Raw genomic sequence first — 11,555 nt, forward strand, 5'->3', positions numbered from 1 at the left:
TATCGCCTAAACTGTTATTGAGAAAAAAAACCTAATATCTCTTGCACTAGTGTCTCTTGTATCTCTAGTTACAAATGGAGAACCTGCCTACAAGAACCTTTCTGACTTTTTCACATCTTCCAACTTAGTTCAACTTGGACTAAACTAATATGGAAAAAATAAAACAGAATACTAATAGTGTAGTTTTCGAGGAAACGTGGTCTTCCTTCATGTGCACAAATAAGGGTATTCGATCTAAACGATAGCGTCGGTAATTTAACAATTTTGTGTCCACATTTGTGGGCGCCGGGTCTGAAAGGGTTAGCCAGACCAAGCCCATCTGAATACTCCAAACATCTTGAATATTCCAGCATCATCCAATCACCGAGTGCAAAGGGGTTAACTGGAGGCCCGATCGATGGCTGGGTTCAATTAGATTTCGGGTCCAGTCAAAACGGACCGTGCTGACCCGGCCGATTAGAGATGACTCGAGCTTCCACGGAATGGTACGCGGGGCCACGGATTCGTAGTAACTGTTTAACAGGCCAATTTCGTGATATAAACTCGGGGACGCTGCGTAACGCCGCTTTTGTTTCCTTCCAGGGAACTTGGTCGGTTTCTGATCTCTCCGAGGCCGATGGTGCGGCGACCAACGCCGCTCGGTTTGCTCGGCCGCGGCCTACGGCGTTTATTAGGGGCCCTGGATTTTCGTCTGACCCATCCTTTCAACCCTGACAAGGAAATCACTTTCAACGTTCGGACTAATTTACGGAACATCGATCGGGCCTCGATACAAATTTCTCTAGTACTATAATACCAGGGATCGGCCGCCTGTCCGCGTGGACTTTTTCACGATGCATTTCACACATTTGTTCAGGAATTTATTCGTTGCGAGCAAACTTTTTCCATACAAATTCCTTAAGTATGTCTTTCTTTATAAATTCTTCTATAAGTTCCTCTCATGAACAATCAAGACTTGGCACCCTTTGCGTTATACTCAATATATTGCGTTAACTCAAGCTTTCAAATTCATTCGAATAGTGTCTTCGTGAGTAAGATCCTCTCCTTCTTCTTCCATGCCCTCTGTATATTTCGTACAGTACATAGTATTGTATCCAAGCAAGTGATTCTACTTTGTAATTAAAATATTGATTTTTCTTGATGAAAGAACGACTCGGAAATTGTTCGTCTTTGAATACTTGCTTGGGATTTTTACGTAGAAGAGAATTTCCTTCATTTCTGCAGCTAGTGGAGGGCTCGCGATTGTGCGAATACGCGCGCAAGCGGATCTTGGAGAACAGTAATGGCCGCCGCGAGCCGGACGGACCGAGGCGGCGGCGAACCGGAGGAATTGCAGAGCGGAGGTGCGATAATGAGTAAATTGCTCTCGAGGACGCCGGGTTATGTTCGGGATGAAAGGAGGTAAGAGTAAAGTGATCTCAAGGCCACCTCCGTTGCACGATTCTATGCCGATTCTTGATATTCCTAGAACCGTGCGGATAGGCAGGCTTATTTCGCGTTATCTCGCTTCCTGTGAGAGATCGTACCTTCAAATTGCATGTGGAAATCCATCATGGTGGCGAAACTAATTGACGTTAGAGAGGTTCTCTCTGCGGTGCCTACGGTTCGGAGGTTTTCTGTACTTTCAAGTAGAAGTTTATCAAAAAACGTGGTACGAATTTTCGCGAGCTATCGAGATAAAATGTAGCGTTGGCAAGTATAATTAATTCTTTGTTATTTAAGATGCTCGAGTGGAAACAGTAAAAATACTGCAGGAAATTTTCCAGAAGTTTAACACATGTTTTCATATAAGGACGTATAGTGGGCTCACAGATTCCAGCACTATTGTTTAACACGAATAAGAGATTGATGAATGTGTGAATAAACAAGAATATTACAATTTAAAGTTTTTAACAATAATCCTAGATACCATTTAATGTTTCTAAAGCATAAACGTTCGTGCTCACCGCGTTTCATACGTCGTTAGACAAGTTTCCGACGGCCACCGAGTTACGCCCTCGAAATATTACGCCTCATTGACTCTAACAGGGGCAAACTTAACTGTAATAGTAAATTTTCACCAAGATATGGTCTAAAATCTATCATACATTCGCAACATGTTGTATTTCGATTCAACAAAAATTCCTCGAACGTAAACAATTATATTACTACATTTCTTTTGTTAAATCCTTTTTATTTTCCTCCTTATTTTCGATATTTATCTGTTTCACGTTTATCCATTTAATAAACTGGAAATTTATGTTCGATATTCGAGTCGATCAAAAGCAAATTATATTTCTGCCCCCAAAGTGTCTTCCATCTTAAATACAAGTCTTTATTGTACCCTTAATACAAAGCACACGATTGTATAACTTCCCTTCAAAAATCTTCTATGTACTGGGCTTCGTAAGAAAAATCTTTATTGTTGGTCTCTCTATCTTTAACATGAAAACGACCTGTTGTCTTGCCTCTTCCGTCCTGACGTAACGAGAAAGTCATTCATTGTCTACGAAACGAGCGAAATGAAAAAAAAAAGAAAGACAAAAATATTCCACAAGGCTCTCCGCATAAGTGCACGCGTTAATAATTACGATTAATCCGCTAATTATCAGCGGGTTCTTTTAATAGCCTGGAAAACGCTGCGACGTTTAATGACTAGTGTCACGGATGTCACGCTGCCCTAGTTCTCAAACAATTCGCCAACTTCACAATTGTTATACATATAGCCTCCTTTCAACCGCTGCTACGGTGAGTCCGAATTAATTTAACATACGGTATAAAAAGAAAAAGGAAAAGAAGAAAAGTTAAAATATCACCACATTCAGTTATAACTTTTGTTTGTGAAAAATTAGAAACTGATCTCATCAATGTCCAGCAGGTCCGAGGAGGTTAAAAAGCGTGGTCTTTGTCCTCCAGTACGAGTTTCGTTCGATCGTTACCCATCCACGCCATAATGGCGCTGGGCCAGAGGGCCCCGAACTCTTGGCTCGCTTCCGAATTTTTTTTTCCATGCAATTTTCCCGTCCGATTTCTAATGAATAAAAGATCGTGGATCGAAGCTGTTCGGTTGGACGGTCGAAAATCATCGGTCGCCATCGAAAATTATTCTCCGCCGAGGATCCCAGTAGCCGCGGAGGCCATCACGCTAGCCAGAAGGAATACGTTTATTCCCCATCGTCGAACGGCTGGGGGATCGGGCCTCCTAGACCCTGCTTCGACGGGCAATTATTCGAAAATTACACGAGCCTATCCACTTTCTTGGGATTTGTTTCGAAACGAAACTTACTCTACACGCGATCCCCATCATCGACCACCACCGAGCAACCCCCGATAACCGATCGAATGCTCGCTGACGATATTCGGATTCTACATTCGTTGACTTGTTTTGTTCGTTAGAGAGTAAAGATTTTCAAAGGGAGTTTTATTTATAAGGGTGCAAAGTCGTGGAACTCACGAAATATAAACAGTGTTGCATTTGGTTCTATACTACTCTTCATCGTTCTTTGGTATCATTAGGGACGTTAATAATCTGCTGGGGCCCACTGGCCCCTCTACAGCTCGGGTACCTCGGGATTGCTAAACCCGTACTGTAGCTGGAATCAAACACAGCTACAGCCCCTGAGGGCAAAGTCTTCAAGACTTTTCTAGGTATTCAAGACTTCCAAGACTTGAAACTTTCTAATTGGTACGTTTTAAACATTCAGGAATTTTCATGCATTCATGTCACTCAAGACTGTCAACCTTCGAAACTTTTCAGACTATCGGGGTCTCCCGTTCTTTCTAGGCCTTCAAGACTTGCATATCTCTAGATATATTTCAAATTTCGAATGCAATCGTGACACTTCTTTTTCTAAAATTTCTCAAAATCAACAAAGCATTCCTATCTTTCAAGACTTGCCGATCAAACGTTTTGTAATCAAAACTTTAACGACTTCCTGGCCGTCCAAGTTGTAAGAGACCGTTTGTTTAACAATAAACACCTATACCAGGGCAATTTATTTTCCTCGTGTAACGCGGGTCGCCAGCGAAGAGTCATCAAAACAAACATGTCTTCCTCGTCGTCCTAGCACACGTGATCCATCGGGCTTCGCTTCACGCGAGCTCGTTTCCCTTGCTCCTATTCTCCTCTGTCCACGTTATCCAACCGTGAAATCTATATATAAAAAAAATAATGAAAATATATCTACACATTTCCACGGATCAAGATTAGCCACTGTCTAAACCGCGGTTTCACCGAAGCGATTTCACGTGCTGCAATTTAACGCGAACATAACGCGATAGCGGACGTGCTTAAATCGTGATAATGAGGCGGGCACGTATGTCGCAAGTGTATGAAGTTAACACCGCTTAATAATACACGCGGTCTCGCTGTGATCCCACGCTATCGATAACCGTCAGTCCAGTTTATGCCACTTTCGAGGGTATCGATAACGTAACAACTGCGTATTCCCACGAACACGTACAAACGCTCCGTTGTGAAAAAAGAAAAAAGAAATTTTATCACACTCGGCCGTCACGTGTCCTGTCCTCTCCTGTCCACCGTTGCACGGAAATTGCACGCACGGAGTCCGCGGCGGTAACGAGACACCGGCTGCTGTTTATTGCCCGCCATCACGCTGAAATACAGCCTCGTAACGGGAAATCTGTCTAACGATCGAGCCTCCCGATGGACAAAGTTCCGCTAACCGTCGCTGACGGCGTCTCTTCCGCCTGCGAGAGGGATTCATTCGACCTCTTCAGGATTAATCGCGTGTTAAGCTTCGAGGAGACTCGGGGGAGGTTTTAGGGAAGTAGGATCCTTGTTTCATATTCCAGGGAAGGTGTTGGGAGCTGATAAGAGTGTGAGGCAATCCTTTTTGAAGTGTCTTCCAAAGTCTTTGGTAGACGTACCAATTGGGTACATCGATTTCGTAGATGTTGTCTGCAATAAAGGTGCTGGAATTCCTATCTCCGGCATTCCTATCTTGCCATCTAGTTGTTAACTGACCAATTAATAGTATCAAACGTTGCTGTCATTGGCAAGCAGACGACGCTTCCAAGCTGACCGAAGGTACGACACATTGTCCCGGTTCTCATCCTCAAATAAGTGGTTGCGTAAAGCGCTAATTCAATTAGCTTAGACTGCGAGAAACCGCCATTAGAGAACGAAATTAGTCACGATACATCGGTCGTGATAAAGTTCCACTAATCAAAAACTGCGACGGAAGACATTGAGACGCAATATCGAGTCACCTAGAACCAGTAAAACTACTCATCTTTGTCGGTACGAAAGGTGAATGTGTATAAAAGAAGAAATTATTATTCCGACTTTAGAGGTCTGGGAAGATGAGTGCGACCATGAAGACCCAACATTCCTGAGGTCCACGAAATTCATTCTAGAATCCACGTCTTAAGACTTCGGCAGCTCCACCAAATAAACGAAACCTCCAGGGACCGCGAGTTTAGGCTTGAAAGAACCTCCTCTATCATCAGATATTCTCGATGACGAAGAGGCCTGATTGGCAAGGGTCCCCGGTGCCCTGAGTGCGAGCAGGTTGGCGCAACACCTCCAGGAAGGAGAAAATCGCGGAGAAGCGGATGCAGTTAGCGGATGGTCCCGGCTGGTGAATGGTGGTTCCCGACGGATCGGGACTGGTTTGAATGGAAAAAAAGGCCAGAAACATGGGGGAAAAAATCGAGAAAACGGAGGAATGCACGCAACCAAGATGGCGCCGCATTGTGTGCACTCTAGATAGACAGGGACGGGAGCACGAAACAGGAATGGAAGCCGCGGGAGAATGGGGATAATTGCGTTGGAAATGCAGCAAGGCTCCTCCCCTTATTCAAACCTAAAGGCTGCAACTGCAAGTGCCAAGCAGCTCACTTTACAGCGCGCACACATGACACGTTTGGCCACTGACGACGCGAATATTCCAATGCACCGACGCCTGCCGCTCCGCCTTTGCGACGATCGTGCATTTGCGTCAACGACGATCAAAAGACTGATGGGAAATCTGGACAACCCCTACGCATCGATTTCCTGCTATCTTCCCTGTTATGTTTCACCGTGGAATTAAATTGGACGTGGCAACTGCTTTTTCCATAGATCTAAGGTTCAAATACAGGTGGACGTTGCGATTATCGAAAGATTATCGTGTGCATCTTTGGGGTTCCACAGTTCAGCAAAGAAGACGAAGAAGAATCTTCTAGTCGTAATTCGAGTTTTTCACATTAAATCCGATGAAGATAATCTCTCGTACGATAAAGTATCCAACGTACCGGCTGCTAATTTGTATTCCCCAATTTAATTAAAGACTGACGCGCGCATTAGCATACCCAAACGCCATCCCCCAACTCGATCGATTAAGTCTTCAGATACTATCGGTGATTTATTCTTAGCCAGATAGTTTTCTACTGACTCATGAATCTAATTAACAGTAACTGTAAGCGCAAGCTTTGTCCGTTGCGTGATCCTTCTCCCTCGAGGATACTCTAGCAACATTCCAGGTAGCCACGCGACATCTACGAGCTGACGTGTTTATCAACCGAGTGATTTGCCAGTCATTGAAAATTGTCGAGTGGCTTCTTTGCTAAAAGTACAGCCGAGGTTGAGACATAAGTGTGTAATCGCCACTTGTCTGTCCCGCTAAGTTTGTCACACGGTAGGCAACAATCAGTGTAGTGTATAGCACTCCATTTTACCAGATAAATATTCTAAACATTTGTTTACCATTAAAATCTATTAAATATATTATTATGATCATAGTATATTCCATTACATGGGAACTCCATGTAAGTAACTTGAGTTAATTTATATATCACTGAAGTTACCACAGAAAATGGAGCTGAAAAACTTTCTAAATGTATTTACAACTAAGAAACGATTAAGTTTGCTCATTCCACGAGCAGCATGTGATTTCTATAAATAAATAATTATGTTTTTCTTCGATTCATTTGTACAGAAACGCCATATTGAGTTAGTGTCGTTATCTAGCGGTGAATGAACGAACCACTCTGAAATTTTTAATATTATATCAATATGTATTGAACAGGATGTCAAACTATGTCATTTATATAAACAAAAATATAAATAACATTCACATGAGTGTTTATCATACATTAATTACATAATACCTAGTGTTGGTATAGCAGAATTGATCTCGCCGTGTATCCACCGAATCCAGGAACTATTTCTCTATAAACTTGAGCGTTTTGTCGTTGACGGCACCACTTATAGTATAAAATAAACTATATGATTAATTCTATTGCAATACAAATAATGTTCTGCATATTTTATTTACATGACACACGCATGAATGTATTCAAATTGACAGTGGATTATGTTACAATGAACTTACATTAAAAAACTACAAGGACGCATTGGAGAGTCACTTCCTTACCAACCATTATATTATCAGTCGTACCAAGCTAATAAACAACGTAAAAGTTGGCGTTTTGAAATGAAATTTTACTAAACTGTTGCATTTACCGAGTATACAAATATTTTGCTGATTGTGTACTACGAGTATACGAGAATTGTATTTACATATATACACACCGATTTAACGATGTAAGGTGTATGTCACACGGTGTAGTGTTTACGCATGCCACAACGTGCTAACGCGGAATCGAAGCCGAGAAAGCGGTCCACTTTCAGTGTAACCCTAAGCAGAACGATTTATGTGTAGCAATGGTACGAAATGTATTTCGAAACAGTCCGAAGATCCTTTGGATCGGCAGTGCCTGTATCGGTACCTACATCGCGTATCGATACTGGAAAAAACGAGAGCTTCTGACAATAGACGAAGGCTTTGAAGAAGTGTCCAAGGTTAGAACTTCAATGTTCACGACTTGTTCCAGTGCTTTCTATCACTGGTTTAAAATTTCTCCTTATTTTCTTGCCCATTACTAGTCGACTTAGACTCGTCTGAATATTTTCTTAATAATTTTTGGAAAGTGACCAAAGATTTCAATACTAAATTGAACTCGAATTTAATATTGATCATTGTCACTTTACCTTTATAGGTTGACGACAGTCACGAAAAAAGAGTACTTCTATTGGGTTTAGAAGGAGCTGGAAAGACTTCAATTATAAATCAAATATGTGTTGCAAATGGGGATGAAAATTCTTACACCATTCCTCCAAAGTCAACACAGGGTTCCACTGTATATAGATTAAAACATGGGTCTTATTCTTATAATGTCTGGGATAGTATGTATATCCTTCTATTAGCATCTTGTTGAAAAGTGACATAACATGAGTGTAAAAATGAATGTAATTTTGTTGCTAGTCGGTGGTGCAGATGCCACTAGAAAATATTGGACCGCCTTCCTACAAGACACAGATCTTCTGTTGTTTGTAGTAGATGCATCCGATACAGACAAATTATCTTTGGCTGCTTCTACTCTCAAAGAATTGGTAGGAGATGCAAGAATGGATAATGTACCAGTTTTAGTAGTTGTTAATAAACAGGTAAATGTTAATGAATCAATGGGTTATGTCACACTTGAACTTATATCTAACAAGTTTGTGTATGAAATCAGGATTGCCCTAATGCACTGAGGACAGAAGAGGTTAAGAAAGCTTTAGATTTATTAAGTATCTCTCCTCACAAGCATAAAGTAGAACTAATTGGATGCCAAACAAGACCTCTGCCTGATCAGCCAGCAGACACAACTGAATGTACCTGGCATCATGAATCTGTTGATGCTGTTAGGAAAAAAATATTCTCTATGGCAACCTAAAGATGTAATTAATATTCTTAATTGTTTATTTAATTTGTTGAAAAATACTTTATATATAAAAAAAAGGAAGAAATGAAAGGGAATGAAGTAAGGAACAGTGTGCTGTATCAAGCACACTGTGCCCAATTTGTCCATTATGAATTTGAATATAAACAATTTGTTCAAAACGAAACATTTTAACATAATGCAAGCATTAAAAACAACTACAAGGAAACATGTACAATTCTTAAGTATTGCTCAGTATAGTATATTTGCAATCTTCTAACTTTGTTGTACTTTTATACTGGTTTCTTTAGCATATATATTTATTTAATAAATTATTTATTTTCTTTACAAGGCCACAGTAAATACTGTCATATTTTTTATTTTAATTAAGCACAATATAAAATACATTATGTTACACTGACTTTTGTAACTGATATACAAAATGGTAAATGTTAGAGGTTATACGTATGAAAATATATATTTTGATGATTATCAATGTAAGTATTATATAAAACATGTCTTGTTTACTTAAAAAAGTAGTATTTGAACCTTTTTTTCTACTTCATTTACTTAAATAACAAACACTTGTGCATTAATTCTATATTTTCATGATTTATGTACAGTCAAATACTTGAAATATGTCTTAACTAATTACAAAACTTTAATTGTCATTGCTCATTTTGTTTTGAAGATACTGATTATATTGCTCAGGAATGCCCTTAAATACTTTAATCTTAGCACGTATTTGTTTCCACGTTAATTGGTTATAGTTCTTCTTGTCTCGTGCCATAGCCTACATAATTTAATAGTAAGAGACATTTTTGTCAATTATTAAATAAATTACTTGAAAGAAAACATTACCTCATAATCTTCTCCATACTTGTCCATTAAATAGGTAAGAAACTGTACTTGATTGTTTGGTAGCTTGAAAGTTCGTATTCGTGGAGCCTTTGCATCTGCTTCAAGTTCTTTGGCTATATGACTTTTTTCAGTTTCCATGTTCATGTTTTCTTCTTCATCATCTGATATATCTTCAGAATCTATTAACTTGCGTTTTACCTTTTTGATTAGTTCTCTTTTGGCATTTGGAATTTTCAATACTTCATTTGAGTCATATGCTAAACCCATTTGTTTCAAATTACTTCGAGTGGACATGGTCACTTCCCATGATTGTTCTATTTGAGGACTGTAGACAGAATAGTTTCATTTTCTGATTTCCATTCATCCAGAATATAAACAAATATCAAAGCATGATAAATGTTTTTTGGTTATGATATTTACCATTGTACTGTTGGTAGTTTTCTTAATTTATTTCGTAATCGTTTACGATTAACGTTCATGCGAAATCTCTTCTTGCGCTTCACTTTTCTGACTTTTGTCATTTTTATAGATTTAAGTTACCACGTGTTCAAACTAAAATATCGTCTGAATCCTTCTTTCAAACTAGCATGCGCGAATTTAGTAACTGATGGCGTGTTCTACAGATTGGGCACCACTCCACACTTTTCCCCCATATTGAAATAAATCCCTATATTGAAGTAATGATCCGAAGTTGCAGTATTACGACTTATAAATTTAAAATTTAAGGTGGACTAAGCCTTTTGTCGATCAAATGCGATACAATAAGGACACTTTAGATTGTGGCATAAAAACACTGCTTTCGTATGAATCAAGTTCCAATCATTGTCCATTGTATGCAAATCATCCTTCTGACATTAAAGTGAAAATATCTTACAATTAGTACATGTTCGAAACTCTTTTCATGTAGCATAATGAATTTCGATCACGTCGACGATCGTATGTTGTGGCGCTTCCATTGTTACGTTTAAGTCTACATTAATCGAGAACAACCTTTTGTCACCATTTTTCGTTAAAATCCATTCCACGTTCTTGCATTTGAAAAATGGCGATCAAATAAGAAACACGTAGATTGAAAATGGAACAAAATGAATTGTGGTTCGTTACAAAAATTAAAATTTATTCGTCAATATTTTGGATACACAGTGTCTTCGTAGGGAGAGTCTTGCTTTAAAAAATATTTTTCTAGAACATATCATAAATTTATATTTATATTCAGTGTTCACGCACGTACATCTATACTTGCTTGTACGCACAATTGATACACGTACAATATAATTTGACTGCTCTAATCGAGGTGATTGGTAATGAAATCGTTGAAAGTTTTATCTACAAAGATAGATCCGCTTGTTTCCATTAATCCTTTCGTTTCGGTAGACTTTCAGTGAGGTTTGTCCGACCAAATTCGAACCAAACTGTATTCAAAAGTACTTGCATTTGTACCCTACTGCACATGTAGGATGTTTCCAAAAACAAGGAGGACTAACGATCACGAAGAGTTCAGGTTTACCAGGAGTAGCTGGTGCCGATTCCGTTGAAGACGGTATGGGCGATGGAGGATGCTGGATCGATGGTCTTCGTGAGAAGTTGAGTTTGGTGACCGTAGTCGAGGATGGGTGTGGACTTGGCGAAGTACGGAGTGCTGTAAGTCTTGGTCAGAGTAGGACCTGCAGCATAGGTCGCGGGGTACGCCTCAGCGTGGGCGAAGAGACCGCTCTTGGCGTAGAGTGGCAGTCCAGCGGAGTATCCCAGGGATGCAGCAGGTTCAATGTACGATTTTGCTAGGAAAGACGAGGGTTGAGCGTAGTAAGACTTGGTTAAGAGAGAAGCCGATGGTGCGAGGTAAGAGCTGGATAGAAGAGGAGCAGATGGCGCAAGATAGGACTTAGTCAAGATGGAAGATGGGGCAGCGTAGGACTTGGCCAGGAGTGGTGCTGAGGCAGCGTAGCTGATCGGTGCTGGGGCAGCGTAGCTGATCGGTGCTGGGGCAGCGTAGGACTTGGCCAGGA

At 40.1% G+C, this 11,555-nt stretch overlaps 3 protein-coding genes across 3 annotated transcripts in view; 1 reads left to right on the forward strand and 2 right to left on the reverse strand.

Annotated features, from left to right (window-relative positions):
- The first annotated feature begins 7,413 nt into the window (after positions 1–7,413).
- On the forward strand, positions 7,414–8,903 carry LOC128880561 (uncharacterized). Its single transcript, XM_054130809.1, has 4 exons — positions 7,414–7,786; positions 7,984–8,170; positions 8,250–8,431; positions 8,503–8,903. The coding sequence occupies exons 1-4, from the start codon at positions 7,649–7,651 to the stop codon at positions 8,701–8,703; spliced, it is 708 nt and encodes a 235-aa protein (XP_053986784.1). The 5' UTR covers positions 7,414–7,648; the 3' UTR covers positions 8,704–8,903.
- Positions 8,904–9,051: 148 nt separating this feature from the next.
- Positions 9,052–10,158, reverse strand: LOC128880563 (nucleolar protein 16). The gene is made up of 3 exons (XM_054130811.1): positions 9,970–10,158; positions 9,550–9,874; positions 9,052–9,481 (listed from the first exon to the last, which is right to left on the reverse strand). The coding sequence occupies exons 1-3, from the start codon at positions 10,068–10,070 to the stop codon at positions 9,350–9,352; spliced, it is 558 nt and encodes a 185-aa protein (XP_053986786.1). The 5' UTR covers positions 10,071–10,158; the 3' UTR covers positions 9,052–9,349.
- Positions 10,159–10,680: 522 nt separating this feature from the next.
- LOC128880560 (cuticle protein 21.3-like) overlaps positions 10,681–11,555 on the reverse strand; it is a 5,358-nt gene continuing 4,483 nt past the window's right edge. Inside the window, exon 3 of the mRNA XM_054130807.1 lies at positions 10,681–11,555. This exon is cut by the window's right edge and continues 526 nt beyond it. Within this exon, the coding sequence (XP_053986782.1) occupies positions 11,053–11,555 (503 nt within the window). The 3' untranslated portion in view covers positions 10,681–11,052.

This window comes from Hylaeus volcanicus, chromosome 7 (genome assembly GCF_026283585.1).
Source record: "Hylaeus volcanicus isolate JK05 chromosome 7, UHH_iyHylVolc1.0_haploid, whole genome shotgun sequence".
Lineage (NCBI taxonomy): Eukaryota > Metazoa > Arthropoda > Insecta > Hymenoptera > Colletidae > Hylaeus > Hylaeus volcanicus.

Bases quoted from the DNA above. Each gene is read 5' to 3' on its own strand.
- LOC128880563 (XM_054130811.1), bottom strand. From the start codon at position 10,070: ATGACAAAAGTCAGAAAAGTGAAGCGCAAGAAGAGATTTCGCATGAAC. The intron at 9,875-9,969 runs GTAAATATCATA...TTCTGTCTACAG, and splicing joins AAACTACCAACAGTACAATG to TCCTCAAATAGAACAATCAT. The intron at 9,482-9,549 runs GTAATGTTTTCT...TAAATTATGTAG, and splicing joins AGTATGGAGAAGATTATGAG to GCTATGGCACGAGACAAGAA.
- LOC128880561 (XM_054130809.1), top strand. From the start codon at position 7,649: ATGGTACGAAATGTATTTCGAAACAGTCCGAAGATCCTTTGGATCGGC. The intron at 7,787-7,983 runs GTTAGAACTTCA...TTACCTTTATAG, and splicing joins GCTTTGAAGAAGTGTCCAAG to GTTGACGACAGTCACGAAAA. The intron at 8,432-8,502 runs GTAAATGTTAAT...GTATGAAATCAG, and splicing joins TAGTAGTTGTTAATAAACAG to GATTGCCCTAATGCACTGAG.